General features: G+C 45.2%; 1 protein-coding gene across 1 annotated transcript in view; it reads left to right on the forward strand.

Moving 5' to 3' along the window:
* Positions 1-2,272: 2,272 nt before the first annotated feature.
* GAB3 (GRB2 associated binding protein 3) overlaps positions 2,273-26,452 on the forward strand; it is a 113,366-nt gene continuing 89,186 nt past the window's right edge. The window contains exon 1 of the mRNA XM_054040708.1: positions 2,273-2,575. Coding sequence (XP_053896683.1) covers positions 2,504-2,575 — 72 coding nt within the window. The 5' untranslated portion in view covers positions 2,273-2,503. The remainder of the gene's footprint in view (positions 2,576-26,452) is intronic.

The raw sequence follows: 26,452 nt of genomic DNA on the forward strand, positions 1-26,452 counted from the left end.
TCAGAGCCTGCGTAGACTAAAAGAGGAGTGCTTATATTTCCTGTGTCTGGGGGAGCTGACACCTGGGGGCACAGACAAGGCTTGCTCGCACTAAGGGTAGGCGGTAGAAAGGTGCATTACAACCTGGGAACCCCGGGAAGCATCACACTGTCACCTGCATATAGCAGTTTCCCACCTTTTCCCATTGGGACCTTCCTACTGATGTAGTCCATCAGCATGATAAACAGCAGCGGACTGAGGGCTGACCCTTGATGCAGTCCGACTCTGACTTCAAAGGTGCTTGTAATTCCACAACATGTTTGGATCACTGTTTTAAGTGATCTATATAGTACAGTCACCATAGTTATTAAATTCTCAGACACTTTGTATTTCCTCAGCACTGGCGTCAGCATCCTTCTATCCACTTTGTTGTATGCCTTGTACAGGGCTGTAAAAGCTATCCTGTTGGCACTCCAGTCACTTGTCTATCACTTTCTGAATTTCAAACATCACATCTGTGGTTCCTTGTCCTTTCCTAAAGCTAAACTGTTCTTGTTCAAGGAGGGCTTTTACCATTCTCCCACTCCTAGCATCTAAAATATCTTGCAATATATTCATTCCATGTGACACTAACTTTATCCCTCCATAGTTTCTGCATTCGTGGGTGCATGCTTCCCTTTTTTAGGTATTCCTTCTTATGCATTGGGACCAACATAGACTTGAACTTGTCTTTGGGAATTCTCTTGTCTTGCCATGGGGCCTTAACCACTCTGCTCATTCATTTTATGCCTCTCTCGCCCAAGATTTCACCAGGTGTGCCGTCACTTCATCAGGTCCTGCTGCCTTACTGTTCTTCAAAATCTGCACTGCGTGTCTCACTTCTTCCTCCACTGTGTCAGATTCATGTCCTACATTCAGATCACGTGTTGGCAAATCCACCAAAAAGGGGTTTGCCTTCTTTAAAAGATTCTCACCTTCCACCTCACCTTCACTGGTTCAGCTGTTCCTAGCAGTCTCCCCTGGTCATCATGTACAAATACCGAGCTATAATGACCACATGTCATCTGTGACTCACCAAGGCAGCTGCATGCCGCTGGGTCAGTTCTGCTCACAAAACCCAGAACCAAGAGTCTGAAAGCTGGGGACAAATCGCTGCCAGCTGAGTGGGCTTTGCAGTGGTGAGAGCTTCCAGAGAAGCTCAGACTACACCAGCATCTGATCACTTTCAAGGCAGGGAGTACAGACCCTTCCTCTCTTTCCCACCAGAACCAAACTCAGGGGAGCGTGTGGGTGAATATATTTCTAGGGCACTGGGTTTTTTTCCAACGGAGGTATGCATACCATGGAGATACTCAAGCTCTTGCCAGGGGGTACATAAGAAAAATCCTGCACTAAAGGACAACACGCGTCTTTTATGACCAGATGGGGGTACACCCTAGACTACTTTATTTGGAAAGGGGTACGAGGCCTGAAAAATGTGAAAACCACTGCCCTTGGGAACCTCTGTATCAGGGAAGAGCAGAAGACTCCTGAAGCCCAGGGATGCTGGAACAATTTTATAGCAGGGGTGTTGAGAGCCATTGAACTAAACTGTAAACCCTGTATGTGATGGAAACCACTTCAAGCCAGGGGCTGCAGCACCCCTAGTTCCAGCCCCTATGTTGAAGTCCACTAGATACCCGATCAGACCAGGGAAGCACACAGAGGCTGCAGGGATGATCGCTATTAAAGGGATAGATGAATATTTCATTTCCAGTCCAGAAGAGACCCTTCATTTCACTCAAAGAGCGACAGAGCCTCACCCTCGCTTCCTGTCCAATGTGACACCTCCAGGGCTCCGGGCGGTGGTTTGTGGTCAGCGTTGCTGGCAGTTCGTTGCGAGGCAGGGGGGCTTCAGCGCCCCGCTTGTCGCCACCCGGTGCCCTGCGGTTTGGGAGGGAGGCGGTGTTTGCTGTGTATCAAGCCCACACCCTGCTTAGCGTGCGGATCAATGCAGCGAAATTCGGAGCCGCCCCCGGCCAGAGCCCTGACCCGCCCTGATCCGCAGCAGGTTCCTTCTCCGAACGTTGTGCTGGCGGCTCGCACCGGCTTCCCCGGGTGTGTGTTTGTTAGCGCCCTGCCTAGCCCAGTGCCAAGCCGCCTGCTCCGGGGTGATTAAACAGCAGGGACACTATTGCACCAGAGTGTGGGCGTGGGGCGTGGGAGAGCTCGCTTGCCCGCCGGAGCTGCTAGAATAACCGGCGGCGTGTCAGTATCAGAGTGGGTGTGGGTATTTTGCACACGCTTGTTTTTGTTTATCCCTGTCCTCTCGGCCCCGTCACGTGCTCTGTGTGTTGCATTGTGTTTTCCGTGGGGGGGGGAGAGCTGCCTGTGTCCGTGATCAATGTTGTGACTTCCTCCTTGCGCTGTAGCAGCATTGGAAACACAGCTGAAGGAAGCCGATTGCTGCTAGTTTCAAATTGGCTGGGAAGGAACAATACACACACACTGGATTCCGTGCCTCTTCTCTTTGAGAGGGGGGAAGATGAGCTCGGGGGATGTTGTTTGCACTGGATGGCTCATTAAATCACCCCCCGAGAAGAAACTGAAGAGATATGTAAGTAAAGCGACTCTCCTGATATTGTTCCATCCAGGAGCATTTTTGCATCTGCTCCGTGTCTAACTCTTGCTTTGAAATGTGTCGGGGATATAAGCTTTTGTCGGGACCAAAGCAATAAGAGAAAAGTCGATGCACTTATTAAGCAATTTAATTTTCAGTAATATTTTTGTGCCTTTTAAAAGGAACCTTTGAGGCTCACAAGGTCAGAATACTTAAATGGTATGTTATGCAACAGAGCTTAGGTTTAAACCACATCTCAATTTCAGTTAATGTTGCCATAACTATAACAGTTTTGTAACAGTCACTCAGGGGTATCTTGTTCAGAAGCTAAGAAGAACCTACTGTCCCCAAGGTTTTTAACTCTTTGCTTGAATTAGGGTGGCATGTTTTGCTAAAACGCTAATGTAATGGCAATGACACTTGATAATGCCAATGCCTGTGATATTTTTGTTTACCAAATTAACATTCCAGTTGCATTTACTCAGCTACACTTTTTGCCTGTCATAAAGAAGTGCGAGGAGATGCCTTGCTGTAAAGTTCCAAATGGGCAAAAGGTAAAATGGACTGAACAAAACAAACCAGGATTTCCAAGCCTGGAGAGCAGCAATGGCATTCTGAGCAACGGGGCCCCCTTGTTTCATTTTCTCTCTGTCTGCCTGTTTTTCTGCAAAAAAAAAAAGGGTGTGTGTACAAACATAGGAAACTGTATCACTGCAGGGCTGCTAAAGGAAGGCATTCCAGGCAGAAGTAAATGACCTTTTTTTAAAAAAAAATTGCTTGTAACAGCACTAAACTTAAACCCATCTTGGGCCATTTTGCATGCACGTTTATGAAAATCCTTATCCAGGCGTGTTATTGTTCAGTCTTTTGGAACCTTGTGATGTTCACTTAAGTAATGCACTTTACATCTATCTTGCCCTAGAGCACTTCTCTAGACTAGAAGGATGCCACCATATGTTTCTATCATAATTTTGTAGCCATTTACATGGCTTACATCATTTGTCATATTTGCGTGGGTTTATCAGCATTTTTTTTCTGGATTGCTGATGCTAGCTTTTTTTCTAGTAATATGGGGAATCACTCTGTCTTCTGAAGAATAAAATCACAGCTCTTTTGCAATGGACTTTTAGTTTGCTTTTAGAAAAGGAGTAATTTACTGATGATAAAATTGACATCAAACTTATTCAAAGCATCAGTTTCTCCTCTCAAACCATGGTAGTGCATTTAAATTTGCTTTGTTCAGTTAACATTTTCTAACTAAAATAACCCATGAAATCTGTCTTGAGAGAACAGCATATAAATAGGGAAATCTATTTTTTTTGTAGTATTTTCTTTAATAAATAGCATACTAAGACTGTTTTGCAGCAGTGTATAAGCCACTGATTCATCCAGCTGGTAGGATTAGAAACTCTGTCAGTGAAACTATTTTTGATGACTCAATATTCGTAAAAAGGCAAGGAAGAGAAAACAGAGTGACAAAGCTGGGAGTTGAAAGCCCCCATTATACAGTCAAGATAATAGTCGCAGCAGGGGCACTGATCAGCTCACAAAACTAGCTGCAATCTGCAAAAGCTGCCCCTAGATTTTGCATTACAAACCCCAGTGGAATTGAGTCTACATTATTCCTCAAACCTGAGCAATTAGATTAGCTAGATTTCTCTTGATTGATGTTTGTTTTCTGGTCAATGGGATAAACTACCGCCTTGTTCACAGTAAAGCAGAAGCAAATCTGCTCTAAGTACAGCAAAGATTAACATCCTTTCTTTTATTCCCTCCCCCCCCCCCCCCCGCTTAGAGTGTGGGTGGTGTAATCTGAGTGATAAAGTAATTTTTGGTAATAATAATAATATCTAGTTATAGCATTTTTCAGCCATAGATCTCAAAGCACTTTAGAAGATTTTTTTTTTTCCTGTTATGGTTTCATCACCACAATTTTCTGATATAAAGACAAAAAAAAAACTGCTAAAAGAACGACTAATTTAAATTAACTTCTGTAGGTATAAGTACACCTCTACCCCGATATAACGTGACCCGATATAACGTGAATTCGGATATAACATGGTAAAGCGGCGCTTTGGGGGGGCGGGGCTGCACACTCCGGCGGATCAAAGCAAGTTCAATATAACGCGGTTTCACCTATAACGCAGTAAGATTTTTTGGCTCCCGAGGACAGTGTTATATCGGGGTAGAGGTGTATAAACCATTTACTGCAGAATGCTGTAGGCTGTGATTGTGGACAGAAACCATACACTAATCCCAAAGATTTGCACCACTCTTTGTGCCCAGTTGTCAGAATGTATACTCTGATACTGAAGCTTTCACAGATTTTAAAAATTGTGTGCAAATTGTAAACACACGGGTCTGATGTGCCGCTCATTTGCACCAGTTTTACACTAGAGTAACTCAGCTGACTTCTTTGGCGTTGCTCCCAGTTTATACTGATCTGAGTACAGGACGAGGCCCACATAGGATCAGGTACTCTCCCTGTTATCCACACAAATGGTTCCTAATCCTGTACCCATTGCAGCCATTGGGAAATTCTCAGTGATTTCAAGGGGATAAGGAGCAAAGGTATATTGAGGGAAAGGGAATAGACCCTCAGTTTCAAACTTATGCATTAGTGTGCTGACACTGCAAAGACTTACAGGTGCTTAATGTTACGCATTGTGAGTAGTCCCACTGAAGTCACTGGGACTACTTACAGTGTGTAAAATTAAGCATACATGTATGTCTTTGCAGGATAAGGACCTAAAGGTGAAAGCCTGCCTTCGCTGAGGCCTGGTCTGTACTTAAAAGTTTGGTCAAAGTATCTACGGCGTTCAAAGGTATGAATCTCACACCCCTGAGTGCTGTAGCTATGCCGACCTAACCCCATGTAGACACAGCTAGACCTAGCTACCATCACTCAGGGAGATGGAGTTCCTACAATGACAGAAAACCCCTTTCAGTTGCTGTAGGAAGTGTCTACAATATGGGAGCTACAGCAACATAGCTACAGCACTGTAGCAGTGCCACTGTATCACCCGTAAAGTGTAGACATGGCCTCATGCTTGTACCCCATGAACTCAGTTAGGTTTTGTGAGCATAAACAAAGTCCGAATTTGGCAGTAAATAAGGATAAAATTATGTTGAAGCCCGTGAAAACTGAAAAACAGGTGTTGGGAGTCTGTATTTTTCCTGTAATGTCTCACAAAGCTGACACTCTTAGTATTACTATTCTTAGAAGTGTCTTATCATTCCCTAACAAAGGGTGCTGTCTTACATGTGCAGGAAATGAACTTGAGATTAATTACCAACATGTAACTTTCTGTAAAAACAGAGGCTAATGCTAAATGCAGAGACACAGGACACTTGATTTTTTTATAAGGAAATATTTTAACAGTATTCTAATATCCTATACAGTATTGTACCGCTCTCTTATCGTGAAACATTAATCTTTCATCAGCCTATCTAAAGGCTCAACTGTGCAAGGAATCTCCCTGGAGACTGTTTGGTGTTTGCTGCAGCTCTTTGTCCCATAAATGTGACCTGCAAACTGCTGAGTTCTCATTTCCCCACTGTGTTCCATTGTGGGTTTTTCTCCTTGCTTTAATCTATGTCGGTTTTGGGGGCAGGTTCTGTAAGGTGCTGGTGCAGGGTTGGGAAGACGCTGGGTGTGAAAGCACTGGTTACACCGTAGGGACCATATTTAGAATTCTTATTCTAGGAAACTATCAGACTCAATATGTTAAATTTTGATATTTCAACACTTTGGGTGAAATCTTGACCCCACTGAAGTCAATAGGATTTTTGTCATTGACTTCAATGGGCCCAGGGGTTCCATACTGGATGAAACGGGATTATCTGCGCTTGTTCGGAGAATGGGCCGTGGATATTTAGGTCTCTTGTTGGGGCGCTTTTATCCTCCCTATTAGCACTTAATAAACCCCACTAAGTCAGCAAATTTGGTTAAGCTTTTAACACAGGGGTGGCCAACCTGTTGCTCCGGAGCCGCATGAGGCTCTTCAGAGCATAATATGCAGCTCCTTGCATAGGCACCGACGCGGAGGCTGGAGCTACAGCTGCTAACTTTCCAATGTGCCGGGTGGTGCTCACTGCTCAACCCCCTGTTCTGCCCCAGGCCCTGCCCCCACTCCATCCCTTCCCCCAAGGCCCCTGCCCCTTGCCCCAAGCCTGCCATGCCCTCACTCCTCCCCCCTCCCCTCCCCAAGCCTCCTGTGCATGCAAAAGAGCTGATTGTGGCAAGCGGGGGGCGCTGACTGGTGGGGCTGCCAGCGGGCAGGAGGTGCTGGAGGGCGGGAGCTGCTGATGTATTACTGTGGCTCTTTGGCAATGTACATTGGTAAATTATTCTGGCTCTTTCTCAGGCTGGCCATCCCTGTATTAACATCTCACAGGAGAGAGCACTTATTGTAGACTAAACTATGGATATGTCTTCACTACCACCGTTAAAGTGCTGCTGCGGCTGGGCTTTAACGTGGCTGTGTAGTCGCCGCACCAGCGCTGGGAGAGAGCTCTCCCAGGGCTGTAAAAAAAACCCACCTGCACGAGGGGAGAAGCTACCAGCGCTGGGAGCACGGCTCCTAGCGCTGGGAGCACTGTCTACACTGCCATTTTACAGCGCTGAAACTTGCATCGCTCGGGGGGGTGTCTTTTCACAACCCAAGCGAGAAGGTTTCAGCGCTGTAAAGTGGCAGTGTAGACAAGGCCTAAGCGTGCATCTTTCCAGCCAAAGCTGACTCTAGCTACTTGTAGATAAGGCAATGAGCGTTCAGAAAGGAAGAGCAGGCAGGGATGTTCCACCTACAATCAGTTACACAATATGAGCCCTGAACAATAGGGAGCTTTTGGGGATCCTTAGTATTGTAGATGTAGCTGGGAACAACCACCAATTTCTCATCGTTGATAAAAATAACAAAACTGTTTCATGGCCTAGAAGGGAGAGGCGGTATTGTCAGTCAGGGCGTGAAATTGACCAGATTTACTACTAGCCAAGAAAGGCAGAAAAGAAGAGGATCCGGAGCTGTGCGAGTGAACTGCAGGACTAGCACCCTGGTCAGAAGGCCAGCCCTATAGATGCTTTTTGGTGTCGTCCCCCTCCCCCCCCCCAAAAAATCATAAAAACTATAAACTCTAAGGCCAGGTTCTTAGCTGGTCTAAATCAGGGTAGTAGCTCCATTGAAGTCAGTATTGCACAGATTACCAGCAGATAAAAATCAGACCTTCAATTTTTAACCTTCAATACTGTAGAAATTGATGGGGTAGGTTCCCTCCCTCACCAGGCCCAAGGTCCCACTTGACTTGGGTGAGTGGATATTTCAAACACTACCAACAATCAAGATTCTTTATCCGGAGGTTGAAAATATAGGCTAAAATGAATCCCAGGTAAGTAGAGATTGACGTGCATTTCTCACCATAACCCTTCTTGGAGTTTCTGTGTTAGAAATGTCATGAATTGAAGCTCGCTTTAGATTTTTGATGGTTTAGCTACGTGGCTAGGCTAGGTTGTGGTAAACAACATCAGTTCCAGATATCTGAAGCTTCATGATCCACATATATGGTTTGACGCTGAATGCTAGGCTTTAAAAAGATACGAAAATGGCTAACTGTTTCCTCTGAACAACTTCTCCATTTTTTGCTGAAGTTCTGGTATTTGTCAGTAGAACATACAGGAAGCTGCTAGCAGCTACGAAGAAACCAAGAAAAATTTAATTATGGGAAAAATTTGTTCAAGCAATGGAAACAAAAATCTCACAAAAATTCTGGAGGCTGCTGGGATGTAAAATATCATCCAGAAGGTTGTCTGATTCCCTAGGAGTTGAGTTGCTATCAGCAGGAGACACTTCCTCCCTGCTCCAAACAAAGTCTGCACATTCTAGGTACAGGCCAAATTAACCCCATTAGTAAGGTTTGACTTTTCTGTTAGCTCTTGAAAAATAACAGAAGAGAACCCTCAACTTAAGTTTCTCTCTAAGCCAACTTATTTCCTGCAGAATCTTCCCATTTTTGCCCTGGTCCCCCTACCCTTTATGCTCTGGTGAAGTTAACAAACTGCACTTGCCACAGTGAGACAGCTGATTGGACACAACCACTTTATGAAAGGTTAACTCCTGTTGACAACAGAAGAACCCTGTGTCCTTATGTGGAGGTCATACAGCCTGTCTCCTTGCTATAAACTGTGTGTTCTTCAGCTATGTAGTCTATTCTATCTATTGATATAAAATCTAATCTAACATCTGACTGGCTGGTGTTCTGCTCAGGCTACTAGTTTCTGAGAAGTATGCAAAAAAATAAGGTACCAGTGAAGACTGGTTGCAGTGGAAGTTACTTTTGAGCAAGGACCATGTTCTCCTCTGTTGTAAAGCATTAGTTGACGTCTCTGAGCAAATAACTGTGAAGTTATTTTAGGGCAGTTTCCTTCTCTAGTATTAAATGTTCATAATTTGGTGAGTGTTAGATCATTTTATCTTATTTTAACCATGTTTTGGTGGTTTGATACAATGCTTACGCTTCTGACATGGCGATGAATTCTAAGAAACAAATTTGTAAAAAATAACCACTGCTGTTCTTGGCACCCTGAATATCAAAATTTCCGTCAGACTATTAATTTGGGTGGAGCTGTAATAGCTCTGAAGTCCTTGTTTAATCTTTGACTACATATTTTCAGTGCCCTGGAATGTTCAGCTATTGGTTTCTTTTCAAAACAGCAACACAGAAGTTATCAAGTCTTTATATTTGAAAATAAGGACTTTATACGTCTATGTATATATTGTGTGTGTGTATATGTATAGGGGGGGGGGGGGAAAGGCAGCGTTCCACAAACTATAAAGTGGAGAAGAAAATGTTGACTTATTGGTAATTAATCTAATGATGAAATCAGACATACATTAGAAGAAAAAGCTGTTAAAGTAGTGGCCCTGTGGTAGACTCTTTGTTATAGCCTATGAAAATTGCAAGGCACCTAACAATGTTACTTCTACCCATTATTATTATTTAAAACATTACAATAGAGCAATATTTGTATTGGTCATCTCAGAGCATCTGTCACTTTTATAATCTGTTGTATACTACTGTGTTTTATGATTTTTTGTTTTAAGGAGGAAGGGAGATTATGTAGCAAATTTACACTTATAAACACTTTTTGGAAGAGAGAATTTTCATCTGTGTTGGAAGTGAATTAGTAATATGATCATACAGGAAAAAAAGCCCACACATGCTAAATTAGAAATGAAATTTGCATGTCAAAACATTGCATCCAGGCAGATGATGTAAACTTGCTCTATCTTATTTGACTAGTGAATAAAATGCTTTAATTCAACTTTTTGTTTTATTATATTTTAAAATCTCTGCCTTGGTTGGTTTTCTGTTTCACCCTGGACACAACTGGCTTTCCAAATGTATATCAAGAGAAAATTAAAATGTAACATGGGTGGAGAGGTATTGTTAAGGGTGATGTAAGTTACAGTATTACCAACCCCAAGCATTCAAAAGTCACGAGTTAGATCCCAAAAAAGTAATGAGATTCTTTTAACAAGAATTAACTTTTTTTTTTTTTTATAAGCCTTCTGGCTTTTGCACCTGTGGGGTCCATGTTTTTAAGCTTCTCTCCACAATGATGATCATGAGGGCTAGAAACTTATTCTTTTTTTAATTCGATTGGAGATTCTCACAGTCACATGACTCTGAGCTGAAGCTTTAAGAAAAACAAGTATCATGAGAGTTGCAATGAAATCATGACCGCTGGCAGCACTGTGTAACATTTAGTCATTAAAGGTGCAGAGGGTAAAGTGTTGTAAAGTTCCCATTGAAAGTGGGGTCAGGTTGAAATATAGTTAAGAAGATCCTGCAGCCTCAAAGGTAAGGGCCCTGCGGTACAATATAAGGGGTTAGGCAGGGCTCTGAATATAACTTACTTCTGCAGTCAATTTTTTTTTTTGAAAGGGTGTTTTTTTGTGCTCTGGAGCTATTAGTTAAAAATAAATCTAGCCTTGATGCTGGAGAAATGCTCTCTTCACCATTTTGAAGGCTGACTGAGCAGTGTTATCTTCCTGCGTCTGCAAAGAGACAGAGCTGAAACAATAGCTCTTATAGGTGTGAGCTGCCCCATTCATTTGTGTCAACAGGCTGTTGAATTGTGAAGGCAAATGGTAATGTCAACATTGTTAGTTATTCCCTGCTGGTCATTTTAGCAGGCACATCAAGCTAATATACTTAACCATTGTTACTGGATGTATTGGCAGATACTGGAGGGGGCAATTAACTGCTATCATAGATTGCTGAAATAAGGGATTCAAGAACCCGCTCTCACTTAGCATTTAAAGTAATCATTGCCCTTCCCAAAATGGGGAGGGGCGGGGGAAAGATTCATCCCTTACCAATAACAATCTGGTTGTCAACAGCCCCAGCTGCCCTGGACTGTCACAACTACCTCCAGCTTCCCTCCCAACAACTTGTACAGCACAGTTCTGCATTTTCATGGCAAATACTAAAGCACCGTGAAAACTGAAAATATAGAAGCAATGTAAAATTCAATTCAATATCAAATAGCATGAGAAACAGCTGATTTACTGATGCTTTAATTCACTAAAAACCTGCATTCTTAAATTTACCGGAATGTGCAACAGAATGTCTAGTTTGCTGAGGAAAAACTGCAGTTTAGGCCCCTTCTGGGGCTCCCTTCCTGCAGAATTTGCAGTTCACAGGTAACATTCAGAAGAATAATGTTGATGTTCCGTCTGTGAATGCAAGTTCACTTCCTTGTTAAAGAATTCAAAACTTATCACTTTAGATTTTAATTTTTGTTACTCTGCTATTGTCTGTCTTCTAGGAATCCAACAAAATACTTCTCTTTGTGCTTTCGAGCTACACAAATCTCTTTTTCAGGTGTAAGGTGGAAAAGATTGTTTAGCATATGTAGTTAACATATATTCTAACGGACCATTCAAGGTAAAGTTCAAGGTAAACCTCTGCAGGTTAATAGGCAAACACTTTTCACAAAACAATCACTGTATATCTGACCTCTCAGTCCTCATCCTCAAAGGAAACCTGCAAAATACCTTCAAAAGATGTGGGAGCTTAAATTTGTAACTTTGCTAGATACTTGGTGAAATTATGATAATCAATGGGACACTGTAATACCAGGGTACAATACATAGGAATAACTATAAGTTGTGCAGGTGGGAGAGTGGTAAAAAGCATAGAATCAATATAGTAAGGATCTTAAATGAATCAAACAGTATAATAGAATCTCTGTGGAGAGAAATTCCATGCTTGAATAATAAGAGTATAGCAGCAGGAATATAGTACTGACCACCCGACCAGGATGGTGACAGTGATTGTGAAATGCTCAGGGAGATTAAAGAGTCTAAAAAAACAGAAAAACTAAGAATAACGGGGGATTTCAACTATCCCTGTATTGACTGGGAACACGTCACCTTGGGATGGGATGCAGAGATAAAATTTCTAGACTCCATTAATGACTGATTCTTGGGGCAGATAATCCTAGAACCCACAAAGGGAGAGACAGTTCTTGATTTAATACTAAGTAGAGCACAGAATCTGATCCAAGAGGTGAATATAGTTGAACCACTCGGTAACAGCAACCATAATGTAATTAAATTTAACATCCTTGTAGAGGAGGAAATACCAAAGAAACCCAACATAGTAGCATTTAACTTACTCTGTGGGTTGGGGCTCTGGGACTAAAGCACTCACAGAAAAAAAAATAGGGGGTTCTCAGCACCCACCAGCCACATTGGTTCCATGGCTTCAGGGCTGGCTACCGATGAGCTGTTAAAAATTGGAAGTCAAATCCTACTGAGAAAAATAGAAAGGAGCATAAATTCTGGCAAGCAAGTAAAAGTATAATTAGTCAGGCCAAAAAAGAATTTGAAGAGCAACTAGTAAAATACACCATTTTATTATTATTATTATTATTATTTATTATTATTTTTTGCTGTTAGCTATTAAGTACATTGTTTGGCAAGTTTCCTGCTAATCATTGGGGTCACTGGACAATGAAGGTGATAAAAGGAGCACTCACGATATAAATGTCCCTTGGGGAGAAGCTAAATGAATTCTTTGCATCAGTCTTCACTGCAGAGGATGTGAGGGAGATCCCCACACCTGAATGGTAATCTTTTCTGGTGACAAATCTGAGGAACTGTCCCAGATTGAGGTGTCAATAGAGGCAGTTTTAGCACACGTTGGTAAATTAAATAAGAAATCACTAGGACCAGATGGGATTCACCCTAGAGTTGCCAGGTGTCCGGTTTTTGACCGTAACGCCCGGTCGAAAAGGGACCCTCGTGGCTCCGGTCAGCACTGCCGATCGGGCTGTTAAAAGTCCAGTCGGCAGTGCTGCGGGTCCTGGCACCGCTCTGCGCCCCGGAAGTGACCAGCAGTGCCAGCTCCTACTTGAGGGGACCACAGGGCTCCGCGCGCTGACCCCACTCAGAGCACTGGCTCTGCACTCCCATTGGCCGGGAACCGCAGCCAATGGGAGCTGGGGAAGGCAGTGCCTGTGGGTGAGAGCCGCCTGCAGAGCCTCCTGGCACCCCCTCCTAGGAGCCGGACCTGCTGCTGGTCGCTTCTGGGGCACAGCGCAGAGCCAAGACAGGCATGGAGCCTGCCTTAGCCCCGCTGCGCCACTGACCGGGAGCCACTGGACGTCAGCCCGCGCCCGAGCCCCAATCTCCTGCTCCAGCCCCGAGCCCCCTCCCACACGCCCAGCCCAGAGCTGTACCGGTGCAGCTGAGCCACTGTAAGATCTCTCATGTAGCTGCTCTATGCTGACGGGAAAGAGCTCTCCTGTTGACATAATTAAACGACCTGCAATGAGCGGCAGTAGCTATGTCGGTGGAGAAACGCGGTGCACATTGTCACTTATGCCGGAGAAATTTATGTCACTTAGGGGGGTAGGGTGACCAGATCACTGACGGGAAATATCGGGATGCGGGGGGGGGGGGGGAGAGAAGGGGGGATATCAAGACGTGCGCGGGGGGGCGGAGCAAAAAAAAAGTTAAAAAAAAAAAAAAAGCTGTTTTGCAGGTGCCGGCCGTGTCGTGGCCGCTGCCCCTCCCTCCCCCCTCCCCGCCAGGGCACATGCGGCACGTCCCGCCGCCCCACGGGGAAGGAGCCGCTGGAGTGAGAGGCGTGGGGCTCCGGACCCCGGCAGCAGTTGGGGAGAGCGGCTCAGGGCCGCGCGAGTGGGCACATAAAGTTTATCGGCTGGGGGGGAAGGGGGACCCCGGCCGGCTCCTCGCCCTGCCCTGTAGGGGGGTAGCGTCCCCGCCCCGCGCCAGCATGTCCCGCCGGCCGCTGCAGGCCAGGTAAGGAACCGAGTCCCCCCTCCCCCCGGCTCCTCAGCTGAGCGGCATTCCTCCTCCCTCCCAGGCCTGCTGCTGGATGGAATGCTGGCACAAGCCTGGAGGGAGGGGGTGGTGGCCGGCTTCCAGTTCCTGCGGCTTGTGAGTACGGGCACCAGGCGGGCAAGGGGGCTGCTCCCCCTGGAGGGTGACGGGGGGGCTCAGCTGAGGAGCCAGGACGAGGGGGGAGGGGGCAACTCGGCTCCTTACCTGGCCTGTGGCGGCCGGCGCGACATGCTGGCGCAGGGCGGGGAGCCGGCCGGGGTCCTGTCCAAGCCGATAAACTTTACATGGCCACTCGTGCGGCCCCCGAGCTGCTCTCCCCTGCCGTTGCTGGGGTCCGGAGCCCCCCCCGTCTACCTCCTGGGGGAGCAGCCCCCTTGCCAGCCCCCCTTGCCCGCCCAGTGCCCCTACTCACCAGCTCCAGGAACTGGAAGCCGGCTACCACCCCCACCCTCCAGGCTTGTCCTGCCATTACAGCAGCAAGCCTGGAAGGGAGGAGGAGTGCCACATGCATGGGGAAGAGGCGGGGCCAGGGCGGGGATTTGGGGAGGGAGCTAATGGGGGATGGAGGGGGTGGAGTCGGGGGGGGGGGCAAGAGCCCTTCCGGGAGGGCAAAATTGCTTGTTTGTCCAGTGTCCCGACCGCACATTGGTCAGGACGCGGGACAAACAAGCAAATATCGGGACAGTCCCGATAAAATCGGGATGTCTGGTCACTCTACAGGAGGGTGCGTTTTTCACACCCCTGAGCGACCTAAATTTTGCTGACACAAATGATAGTGTAGACATGGCCTAACTTCAGTACCAAGCAAATTGGTTGAAAATATAGTAGAGAACAGAATTATCAGTCACATGGTTGAACCCGATATGTTTTGGGAAAGAGTCAACATGGCTTTTGTAAAAGGGAAATCACGCCTCACCAATCTGCTAGAATTCTTTGAGGGTGTCAACAAACGTGCGGACAAGAGCAACAGAGGGTCCTGTGGCACCTTTGAGACTAACAGAAGTACTGGGAGCATAAGCTTTCGTGGGTAAGAACCTCACTTCTTCAGATGACTTGCATCTGAAGAAATGAGGTTCTTACCCACGAAAGCTTATGCTCCCAGTACTTCTGTTAGTCTCAAAGGTGCCACAGGACCCTCTGTTGCTTTTTACAGATTCAGACTAACACGGCTACCCCTCTGATACGTGCGGACAAGAGTGATCCAGTTGATATAGTGTCTTTGGATTTTCAGAAAGCCTTTGACCAGGTTCCTCACCAAAGGCTCTTAAGCAAAGTGAGCAGTTATGGGATAAGAAGGAAGGTGCTGTCATAGATTGATGGTTAAAAGATAGGAAACGAAGGGTAGGAATAAATGGTCAGTTTTCACAGGGCCCCTCAAAGGTCTATACTAGGACTAGTGCTGTTTATAAAATGATCCTGAAAAAGAGTTAAACAGTGAGGTGGCAAAGTTTGCAGATGATACAAAATTAGTGACGATAGTTAAGTCCAAAGCAGACTGCAAAGAGTTACAAAGAGATGTTACAAAACTGGGTGGCTGGGCAAGAAAATGGCAGATGAGATTCAATGTTGATAAATGCAAAGTAGTGCATATTGGAAAACATAATCCCAACTATACATACAGAAAGATGGGGTCCAAATTAGCTGTTACCACTCAAGACAGAGTTCTTGGACTCACTATCTGAGTAGATAGTACTCAGAGAACATCTGCTCAATGAGCAGTAGCAGTCCAAAAAGCTAAGAGTGTTAGGAACCATTGGGAAAGGGATCGTTTAGACACAAAATATTATAATGCCACTATGTAAATCCATGGTACACCCACGCCTTGAATACCGCATGCAGTTCTGGTTCCCCCATCTCAAAAAAGATACATTAGAATTGGAAAAAGTACAGAGAAGGGCAACAAAAATGATTGGGGTATGGCACTGCTTCCAGATGAAAAGAGATTAAAAAGACTGGGACTGGTGTTAATGGACCACTTCACTATGAATGGTTCCTTAGAGCTAATCTCCAGGCAGCCTCATCGGTACAGGTGGCCTGCAGCAGGCTGCATGATTGGCCATGTCACCCAATTATCAGCAGGGGCCGGGAGACTGGCTTTGAGCAGCCAGCAAGGTGCTGCTGTCTTAAATGTTCTTGCCTTCTGCTTTGCCTCCCCCTGTGTTATCTAGTTCCCATTGCTCCTGTCTGGCCCACACCCTTGCCTGTGTCCTGCCCCAGCCTTAAACCTCTCCTTGCTGATACCCTGCTCACTCCAGTTCCTGCCCTCCAGTTTGACCCTTGGATATGGCTCCGGGTTCTGGCTCTGACCCTAGTCTTTGGGGCCTGATGCCTGCTTCAATCACTGGGTTAGACCACCCTCGTCCCAGTTGGCTGACAATGTGTTAACTACTTCTGTTAAACAATTTGTTCTACCTTGTATTCAGCTGTGGCTCTCTGAGTACCTTTTCCACACCTGAAGAAGAGCTCTGTGTGGCTCGAAAGCTTGTTTCTTTCACCAACAGAAATTGGTCCAATAAAAGATATTACCTTCACCCACCTTGGCTCTCTAATATCCTGGGACCAACGCAGCAAAAACAATATTGCAAACAGTACAATATTTGTCATTAGTAGAACAGATTTAAAATTGAATTAATCCAGGGCCTAATTTAAATGGGAGTTGAACTGAACCCTAAAAATAATTTTATAATGTCTCATGTTTAACTTTTAAAATGTATTGTCTAAAATCAATGGTTACCATAAACTCTGTAAATGGCAGACATTGTAAATTCTGTGAATCCCGTGTTGTAGTTATTGTGGATTATATAAACTCTTCGGACAGACTTTGTAATGGTCGTAATTGGACTGTTAGAGTCAGAGTTGTTGTAAACTCAGCAGAGTATCTAGCTCATGAACCAGCTGCTTTTACATCTACACGTGCCAAAGAGAAACCAACAGTTCATAGTGATCATGAACTTGCTATTTTTATACTTGCAGCCATTCAAAACTCTTCAGAGAAAGCAACTGAGTCAATAAAGGCCTTGAGTTAGTTATCCCTGAGATCACAAACTTATAAACTCTGCAAAAGTTGAACATTTATAAAGGGTGTGAAATATCATTTCTAGGATCCACTGCAAATTCCACAGAGAAGCCGTGGAGTTCATAAAGGTTGTGCACTAATATAATAGGTATGAGCAGAGAAACTAGCACTGAGATGGCAACTACATTTTCAGTAGCAGCAAAGAGACAATTTTTCAAGAGCTCATACCCTAATTCATGATAGCATAATTAATCCTACTAATCCATCTATTATTTAATGATGTGGACAGCGGTAGCTAGGTGCTTCTTCACCATAAGTAGTTTTGCTTTTAATAACCCAAACCTAATATAATAATTGTCTGAATTCTCACTGAAACCTAGGGCAAACTTTTCAAAAGTGCTTATGTGACTTAGGAGCCTAAGTCCCATTTTTTTTTAAAAGTGATTTAAGCACTTAAAGAGACTTACTTTCATTGAAAGTCAATGGGATTTAGACTGCGAAATGCCTTTTGAAAATGGGACTTCAGCGCTTAATTTACTTAGGGTTATTTCCCCAAAGGGCACTTAGGCTCAGCATTGCAACACCGAACTTAGGTGCCCTGTGACCTAGCTGCATCCACAGCCGTGAGTCAGATGTCCAAGCTCCCTATAAAATGCACGTGGAGACTAGGTGGCGCCTAAGACTAGGTTGCACAAAAGCCATCAAGGTGAACGGAAAGCCACCTAAGCTAGCCAATAGGAAATGCCAAGGAGAGTACTATGGCCTAAGCCCCATCCCTCAAAGGGAGTGAGGTGCTGCAGTCTGCTCCTCTCTCCACTTGGGATTCACAGCCTCTCCTGGATTCAGATGCCTAAACCCTTTGTTGCAAAAGATAGAGGTGGAGGCAGCACCTGCTGTATAACCTTTGGCACAGGGGTTAGCGTACTCAGCCAGGAAGTCTGAGTTCAGATCCTCCAGCTGCCTGATTTGGAGCAGCGATTTGAACCTACCTCTCAGGGGAATAGCCTAATACTGAGGTACAGGATGTTCTCAGGTGGGACTTTCTCAATCTTTCAAGTTGAAGCCATTCCACTGGACTAAAGACTTGGGCCTCCCAGATAAGTGCCCTAACTACTGGCTATGGAGTCATTTTCACTCTTCCTTTGGCCCAATGAATATTTAATTATTTATGCACAGTGGAACAGCTTCAAAGGGAGAGACCACAAGATAACACTCTCCAGAATATTTTGGGGTAATCTCCTGAATTCTTCCAGTGCCTGCTCCAAATCAGGCAGAAGTGAGATTCGGACACAGGTGTTCCACATCAGTGGTGAATGCTCTTACCAGTGGACTAAAGGTTATAAAGAAATCAGTGGCACCACTACCACCCCCTCCAGCAGCTTTGTCCTGGGCACAATCTGTTAGGCAGCCTGTGAGAATGCATATCGGATCAGGCCCTGCAGGTGAGATAGGCAGGGGAATGCCTAGTTTGAGGGCCCCACTGGGGCTTAGGTGTGAGATAGACAGTGGGTGTCAGGACTTAGGTGACTGTGTACATGCTCACTGATGATATTTAGGTATTTAGGAGACTTATATCAGCAGAAACGCCTAGGGATTTTAGGCACATACTGGGTTAAAGGCAGTTGAGAGGGGGAAGTGGTGATCTGAATTTTGGACTTAGGCACTTAAAGTGACAGATGCCTAAATCCCTTTGTGGAGCTAGCTCTCGGACACTTTTAAAAATTTTACTCCTAGACATTGAGCTTCCTAGATCACATTGTTTTGGAACTATAGATGGTCAAAGAACGGTGAACCATTTTTGAAAAGTGGGAGGGAAAAACCACTTTCCTCCACTAAGTTGCATTATTAATGCAAACTATTCCCCCCCCCCCCCCGATCACTCTCCTGTGCTTTGAAACCATGCTAAATATGCTCACACGTTTGTCAAATAAAGGTTGGAGGGGGGAAGGTAAGAGGTTTATTATGGGAACAGTTGCCATGATGGCTTTTTTGTTGTGACTCCATCTGCATCTCTCTGTACTTTGAGTATTTGCCCAAACTGGAAACACGGTAATACTGCCTTTTAAAAGGAAAAATGAAACCATTATTAGAGGGATATTACACTGAAATTCTTTAACAGATTTTTCTTATGAAAAACATGTTGGTTTTTTTTTTTTAAAAAACTGACATCTGAAAATACTGTTGCTATGTTACTCTAATAGTGTGTAGGCTGCTAAATAAATAAAGGGAGTTTAGTCCATGCCAAAAATAGAAAGCCAGGTCAGAGGTGACGTTTGGGAAAAAATAGATACCATTCTTACTTTTCCTTCCTATCCCCCTCTTCTGCTTCTTCACCCCAGACTGCTCTGCAAGAAATCACCAGAGTGTTTCTGGGCACAAGTGGGTGCTGTGCTGACCCCAGAGGCTTTGGGTCTCTGGTGCCCCAAGAGTTCACTTTGGTGTGTTTTGTTTTGTTTCAGATTCCAATCCAAATCTGCAAAGGAAACTCTGGCAAAATTACTGGGTTTTGCATGCTTCTTAAACAGAGAATAAGGCCCTCCCAGGAGCCTCTGGGGAGGGGGAGTGTCCAAAATATGCAGCTCAAGTTGGTTTGCTCGGACAGTAAAATTCATGAATAGCTTAGACTTGAAGGGAGGATGGTCTTGTGCTTAAGGTGCCAGACTGAGATTCGAGCAATGTGAACTTGCTTTCTGGCTCTGCCACAGACTCCCTGTGTGGCCCAAGGCCAGATTTACAAAGGTATTTAGGTGCCTTACAAGAGGCACTTTTGTGAATCCCACTAGGTGCCGTAGTGAGTTAGGTGCCGAACTGTCAGTGACTTTCAATGGTAGTTCAGCCCCTAACCTGCTTAGATGATGTTGTGAATCCCACTGGTTGCCTGTCTGCATCTTTAGGTGCCTAAATGCCTTTTAAATCTGGCCTCTTAACTTCTCGTTGTGGCAGTTCTCATCTGTAAAATGAGTAATTCTGCTTCCTTTACCCTTCTCATCTGTTCATGTTGTAAGCTTTTCATGGCAGGGACTATCCCTTTCTCTATGTGTACAGTGCCTAGAACAACAGGACCTTGGTGCTATTATTATACCAGGGGTGGGCAAACTTTTTGGCCCAAGGGCCACATCTGGGTATGGAAATTGTATGGGGGGCCATGAATGCTCATGAAATTGGGGGTTGGGGTGTAGGAGGGGCTGAGGGCTCTGGGGTGGGGCCAGAAATTAAAGAGTTCAGGGTGTGGGAAGGGGCTCTGGACTGGGGCAGAGGGTTGGAGTGTGGGGGGGGGGAGCGAGCGCTCCAGCTTGGGGTGTGGGCTCTGGGGTGGGGCTGAGGATGAGGGGTTCGGGGTGCACGAGGATGTTCTGGGCTGGGACTGAGGGGCTCAGAGGGCTGGACGGAGTTCAGGGCCAGGGCAGGGGCTTGGGGTGCGGGAGGGGGTCAGGGGTGCAGGCTCCGGGCGGCGCTTACCTCAAGCAGCTCCCAGAAGCAGCAGCATGTCCCCCCTCTGGCTCCTACGTGTAGGGGCAGCCGGGGGCTCCGCACGCTGCCCTGTCCACAGACACTGCTGCCGCAGCTCCTGCTGCAGTTCCTGGCCAATGGGAGCTGCGGGGGCAGCGCTTGGGGTGGGGGCAGCATGCGGAGACCCCTGGCTGCCCCCACGTGTAGGAGCCGGAGGTGGGGACATGCTGCTGCTGCTGCTGCTTCCAGGAGCCGCACAGAGCCACAGCATGGAGCTGGGCAAGCCCCAACCCCCGCTCCCCGGCAGGAGCTTTAGGGCTGGATTAAAACATCTGAAGGGCCGGATGTGGCCCCCGGGCTGTAGTTTGCCCACCCCCTGTATTATACAGATAACAGATAATAAGCCAGTGAGGCTGAGGCAAGTTCAGAGTTTGTAGCAAAACTTAAAACCAGGCAAGTCATGGGTGCCTCGTGCTTTCAGAATGAACAATTATCACTGCTGAAGTTCTGATGTCATTTCATCTCCCAGAATGTGAACCTGATCCTGCCGCCATTCGTGTGAATGGGAGCAAATGTAGGCCTGGTATTGCTTATGGTGAATGCCCTTTGGCTACAAACCCATTTGTTACTCAAGTATTATCCCACTTGCTGAACATTTCTACAGTACACTCATCTAGCCACAACACTCTTGTTAAATACCTGTATCTCTAAAGCATACTGTCTCGTGTTTCAGAGTAGCAGCCATGTTAGTCTGTATCCGCAAAAAGAACAGGAGTACTTGTGGCACCTTAGAGACCAACAAATTTATTTGAGCATAAGCTTTCGTGGGCTACAGCCCACTTCATCGGATGCATAGAATGGAACATATATTGAGGAGATATATATATATATATATATATATATATATACACATACAGAGAGCATGAAAAGGTGGGAGTTGTCTTACCAACTCAGAGAGGCCAATTAAGTAAGAAGAAAAACTTTTGAAGTGATAATCAAGATAGCCCAGTACAGACAGTTTGATAAGAAGTGTGAGAATACTTACATGGGGAGATAGATTCAATGTTTGTAATGGCTCAGCCATTCCCAGTCTCTATTCAAGCCTAAGTTGATTGTATCTAGTTTGCATATCAATTCAAGTTCAGCAGTTTCTCCTTGGAGTCTGGTTTTGAAGATTTTCTGTTGCAAAATTGCTTTGGTCTGTTATTGAGTGACCAGACAGGTTAAAGTGTTCTCCTACTGGTTTTTGAATGTTATGATTCCTGATGTCAGATTTGTGTCCATTTATTCTTTTGCGTAGAGACTGTCCGGTTTGGCCAATGTACATGGCAGAGGGGCATTGCTGGCACATGAGGGCATATATCACATTGGTAGATGTGCAGGTGAACGAGCCCCTGATGTGATTAGGTCCTATGATGATGTCACTTGAATAGATATGTGGACAGAGTTGGCATCGGGCTTTGTTGCAAGGATAGGTTCCTGGGTCAGTGTTTTTGTTCAGTGGTGTGTGGTTGCTGGTGAGTATTTGCTTCAGGTTGGGGGGTTGTCTGTAAGCGAGGACAGATCTATCTCCCAAGATCTGTGAGAGTGAGGGATCGTCCTTCAGGATAGGTTGTAGATCTTTGATGATGCGCTGGAAAGGTTTTAGTTGGGGGCTGAAGGTGACAGCTAGTGGTGTTCTGTTGTTTTCTTTGTTGGACCTGTCTTGTAGGAGGTGACTTCTGGGTACTCGTCTAGCTCTGTCAATCTGTTTTTTCACTTCAGCAGGTGGGTATTAAGAATGCTTGATAGAGATCTTGTAGGTGCTTATCTCTGTCTGAGGGATTGGAGCAAATGCGGTTGTATTTTAGAACTTGGCTGTAGACAATGGATCATGTGGTGTGTCCTGGATGGAAGCTGGAGGCATGTAGGTAAGTATAGCGGTCAGTAGGTTTCCGGTATAGGGTGGTATTTATGTGACCATCGCTTATTAGCACAGTAGTGTCCAGGAAATGGACCGCTTGTGTGGATTGATCTAGGCTGAGGTTGATGGTGGGATGGAAATTATTGAAATCATGGTGGAAATTCCTCAAGGGCTTCTTTTCCATGGGTCCAGATGATGAAGATGTCATCAATGTAGCGCAAGTAGAGTAGGGGCGTTAGGGGACGAGAGCTAAGATTGTATTGCTCACCTGATGGTCCATTCTTGTCATGCCTGTGGCCTTTATCCCTTTGTTTTGGTACAGCTGATCTTGCATGAGAGCTGATAGCCCTGGTCCATGTAGTAGAGCAGATATAATTTGTCAAACCTTCCTGCTAGAGGGATGAGACTGATTGATATGGACTAAGCTCACTGGCCTCTGTTGTTTTAAGGTCTGGTCTACACACAAAGCTGAATTGGTTTAATTGAAGGTGTGATTTTTATACTGAGTTAGTGCACTACATGGCACCAAGTCAGGGTTGTGAACCGTAGAACACTCTAATACGTTCTCTAACCTTATCCTCAGTTCAGGTTGTTTAGACTTAAACACGCTGCAGAAGTGCAGGTGCCGCAAGGTAAAGAAGTGGGGAAATGGAGAGAGCTTTCTTGAAGTTGCAACTATGCATAGTCCTTTCAGCAGGCTAGCGAAGAGGGAGAATCAGTTACTGAACTAAACTGTGGATCTGAACTTTGTGAAAATTCATATCCAAACGACGTGTCTGCGCACCAACTGCGGACAATTTGCATACGTTATAGTGCTCTGAATTATATAAATATTTGATCAGTGTCAAGCTTATTTCTCCCAAGCACAGAATTTATTGTGAGCCCAGGGCAAGGTTTAGTTTGCCTAGTTCATGTGGGTTTCCTGGTTCCAGAAGTGGGACCAACAGTGCTCTATGAGAATATCATTATTTGCTTTGAGTTAGAATGTAGTCATTGGAGAGAGCAAATTTAAAAAAAATTCATACACCCTTAGAAATAAATGTTTAGTAGATGAAAACAAACTCCAGTATCTATCTTGTGCCAGGGATCTGTTTGTGGCAGAATATATCAAGCAGCTTGGCACCTCCAGCTGCTGTGAATAGTGCTTGGGAACATGGCATTGTGGAGTCACCTTAAATAAAATCCTGGATAGACTTGTCAGCAGGGCAGGGTCATTATTGTCATAGTGCCAGGACAAAAGGGGGCAGGTTCTAGCGATACACCCACACCAGCAACTGGGTATGGAGAGGCGAAGCCTGAGCAGTGGCTGAGTCAGCACTTTGACTGGGAGCGTCTCCATTGCAAATAATAAAACAATGATCGCAAGGAACGTTGACAGCTTCTCTCATTAACTGATAGAATTAAACATAACAATGTGCTAGCTCGGGTCATGAAGTTCAGCTCCGGAGTCAAACTGCATCCAGTTTCAGGGAGTTTAGATCTGTGTTTTTAGTTTGGACCCATTGTTTCACACACCTCTGCGAAATACCTTTCTGTCCTTGTTAGTAGGGATTTCATGTGAGGTTCCCAGGCTTATTGAAATAATTTACAATATCCAGGTTACATATTCTGAAAAACAAATGTAATCTCATGTTGCTTGGAAACTAGAAAGGTAGGAGCCTGAGGAGAACCCAGATAAGCCAGAGTCGTCTCAAGTCTTAACCTTCTGGGATCTTTACGTTACTAAAATTTGTGGGCAATACTTATATTTGCTCTACTTGTTCCTTGCTTCTGACTGTAGTTTATGATCACTAATACCTATCTTCATGAATAAAAAATGGACTTGATTGTAAGAACTGAGCTACAGATTTTTCCCTTTAAAGAGTGATTGGGTTTGGTATCTGTTTCATTGGCAAAGTGAAGCTGAATGCAGGAGAAGTTGAGCAAGCAGTACTTTAGTAAACCCTGCGTGCAGCTCTGTCCTTGTGGCAGCTCTGCTTCCAACCTGACTCCCTGCGTTCCCTGTTTTTGTTCTGGTGACTTTTCAATAACCGTCTCTCCAGGGAACGTTGGCCCTCTGACTCCAGTTCCACTAATCACGGTACATCTTCCCTATTTTACAAACATTTTAAATATGAACATTAAAACTCATAATTGACCTCCCAAAAATGTGAGTAGTAGTCGTCTGTAATCAAGTTCTGCTTTTCTTTGAAAGTAAATAATCCTACTCCCACTTTTTCCCAGGGTCAGGTGGACAGCTCATGTGATAACCACCAGTCATGTGATAACTTTATACTGGTCATGTGATAACCACCAGTAGAAAGTGACTCTGTTACCACATGAGCTGCCCACCTGACCCTGGGAAAAGGTGGGAGTAGGATTATTTACTTTCAAAGAAAAGCAGAACTTGATTACAGATGACTACTACTCACATTTTTGGGAGGTCAATGCTCTGCCTGATACAAGAAGCAAGTCAATGACTGGCAAACTGAAGGCCCACTTTTCGAACTATGGCATTCTGGACACTGTGACAACGGACCCCTATTTGCTTGAGAAGAATTCATGGAATGCGCGTGCAAAAGGGAATTTGACCACTACACCTCCTCCCCAGCAACCTGCAGAGTAATGGTAAAGTGGAATCAGCTGTGAAAACCACTAGGCAACTGTTACACAAAGCTGTTCCTTCTGGCTCAGACCCCTTGGTAGTAGTTTTGACACACAGCAATACCCCATCACAGGGGTGCCAAAACAGTCCAGTGCAGAACCTGATGGGATGAAGGACCAAAACCAGTGTGGTGAGACTTGTTGCAGCCAGAAGGATCAGGACATGGCTGAGAGGAGATGGCCAACAATCGGAGCAGAAAGCAGGCACTGGAGAACAACAGGTCAGCCAAGGACCTACAAGCCCTGGAGACAGGCTGTCTTGTGAGGATACAGCCATTACAGAGACATCAGGAGTAGACTAAAGGAGTCGTGACGAGTGCAGTAACATCCAGGTCATATGAAGTGACTACAAAGAAGGACAAGTGATCCAAAGGAACAGGAGGTGCTTACACGCAACCAGACAACACCCAGAGTGAACCATTGGGGGGCCAATGCCATAGGGAGGGAGGAGATGCTACAGAGAAAAAGTTTGCTAAACTTGGAGATAGGTGACAGGGAGACAGAGATAAGTTGCTCCTGGCATAGTTGCCTGGTGAGGAGACTATGGAACCACCTAAGTCTGTGGTAAAGAGGAGACTCCAACTTGGCTGTGTACTAACAACCTATGGCTGAAGAAATACAGGGTGAGGTTCTGGGCATCAATTATGTGTTTTAATGTTTGTTTGTAAAATTTTTGTCAAGGTGCAGAGTTGTGTATTTATTCCCAGCCAGTAAACACACTCTGGAGTCCCTTTAAGACAGCTATCAATGCTCAGGTGCGAGCCATATATTTTTTGCATGACATCCTTCTATAATGAGGCGAGAATAACAGCTCTCTGTTCTCAAAATGTCATCCTATCCTGCACATTCAGCTCATCTTTAATTTGAAAATATGGTTCTGCTCCTACCGGGGCTTGGTTTTTCTCTTTTGGCCACGCCGCTAGGACTGCTCTCTTGACCGCTTTTCTGTAGCCGCTTTGATTTCCATCAGTTATGCTGTTAAAACTGAGAGATTGAATCCATTATCATGCTATACTGTGTCTTGATCTCCTTCCCCCAGCTTGCTGATGCCGGGTATATATGCCCTGCTCAAGCTATGAGCTAACACCAGTAAGCATCCAGAACAATATCTTATCTCTGTGTGATAGCACTGGAGGTACATCAACATGTTCTGCAATCTCTTTGGAGCACTAAGAAGGGGCTTTGCCAGGATTGTCTCTGGAGGTTTGTGGCCTGATTGCACTATTGCTGGGTGGCTATAGATGTACTGAGGGAATTGGTCCACTCCAGACACCATAGCCAGAAGCTCTTTTTCCTATTTGGGCAAACCCTTGTTCAGTCTCTGAAAGGGGTCTGCTGGCATTAGCAGCCAGCTGTCCTGCAAAAGAGCTACACCCAGTTCTTTCTCTGAGGGATCATACTGGCATGTCAGTGGCTCTCCTGGCTGATAGTACTTCAGGACACAGGCATCCATTTTCATTTGTTTCGATGTGTCAAATGCTTGCTGTTGG

The sequence above is a fragment of the Malaclemys terrapin genome, chromosome 9, assembly GCF_027887155.1.
Source record: "Malaclemys terrapin pileata isolate rMalTer1 chromosome 9, rMalTer1.hap1, whole genome shotgun sequence".
NCBI classification, from domain to species: domain Eukaryota; kingdom Metazoa; phylum Chordata; order Testudines; family Emydidae; genus Malaclemys; species Malaclemys terrapin.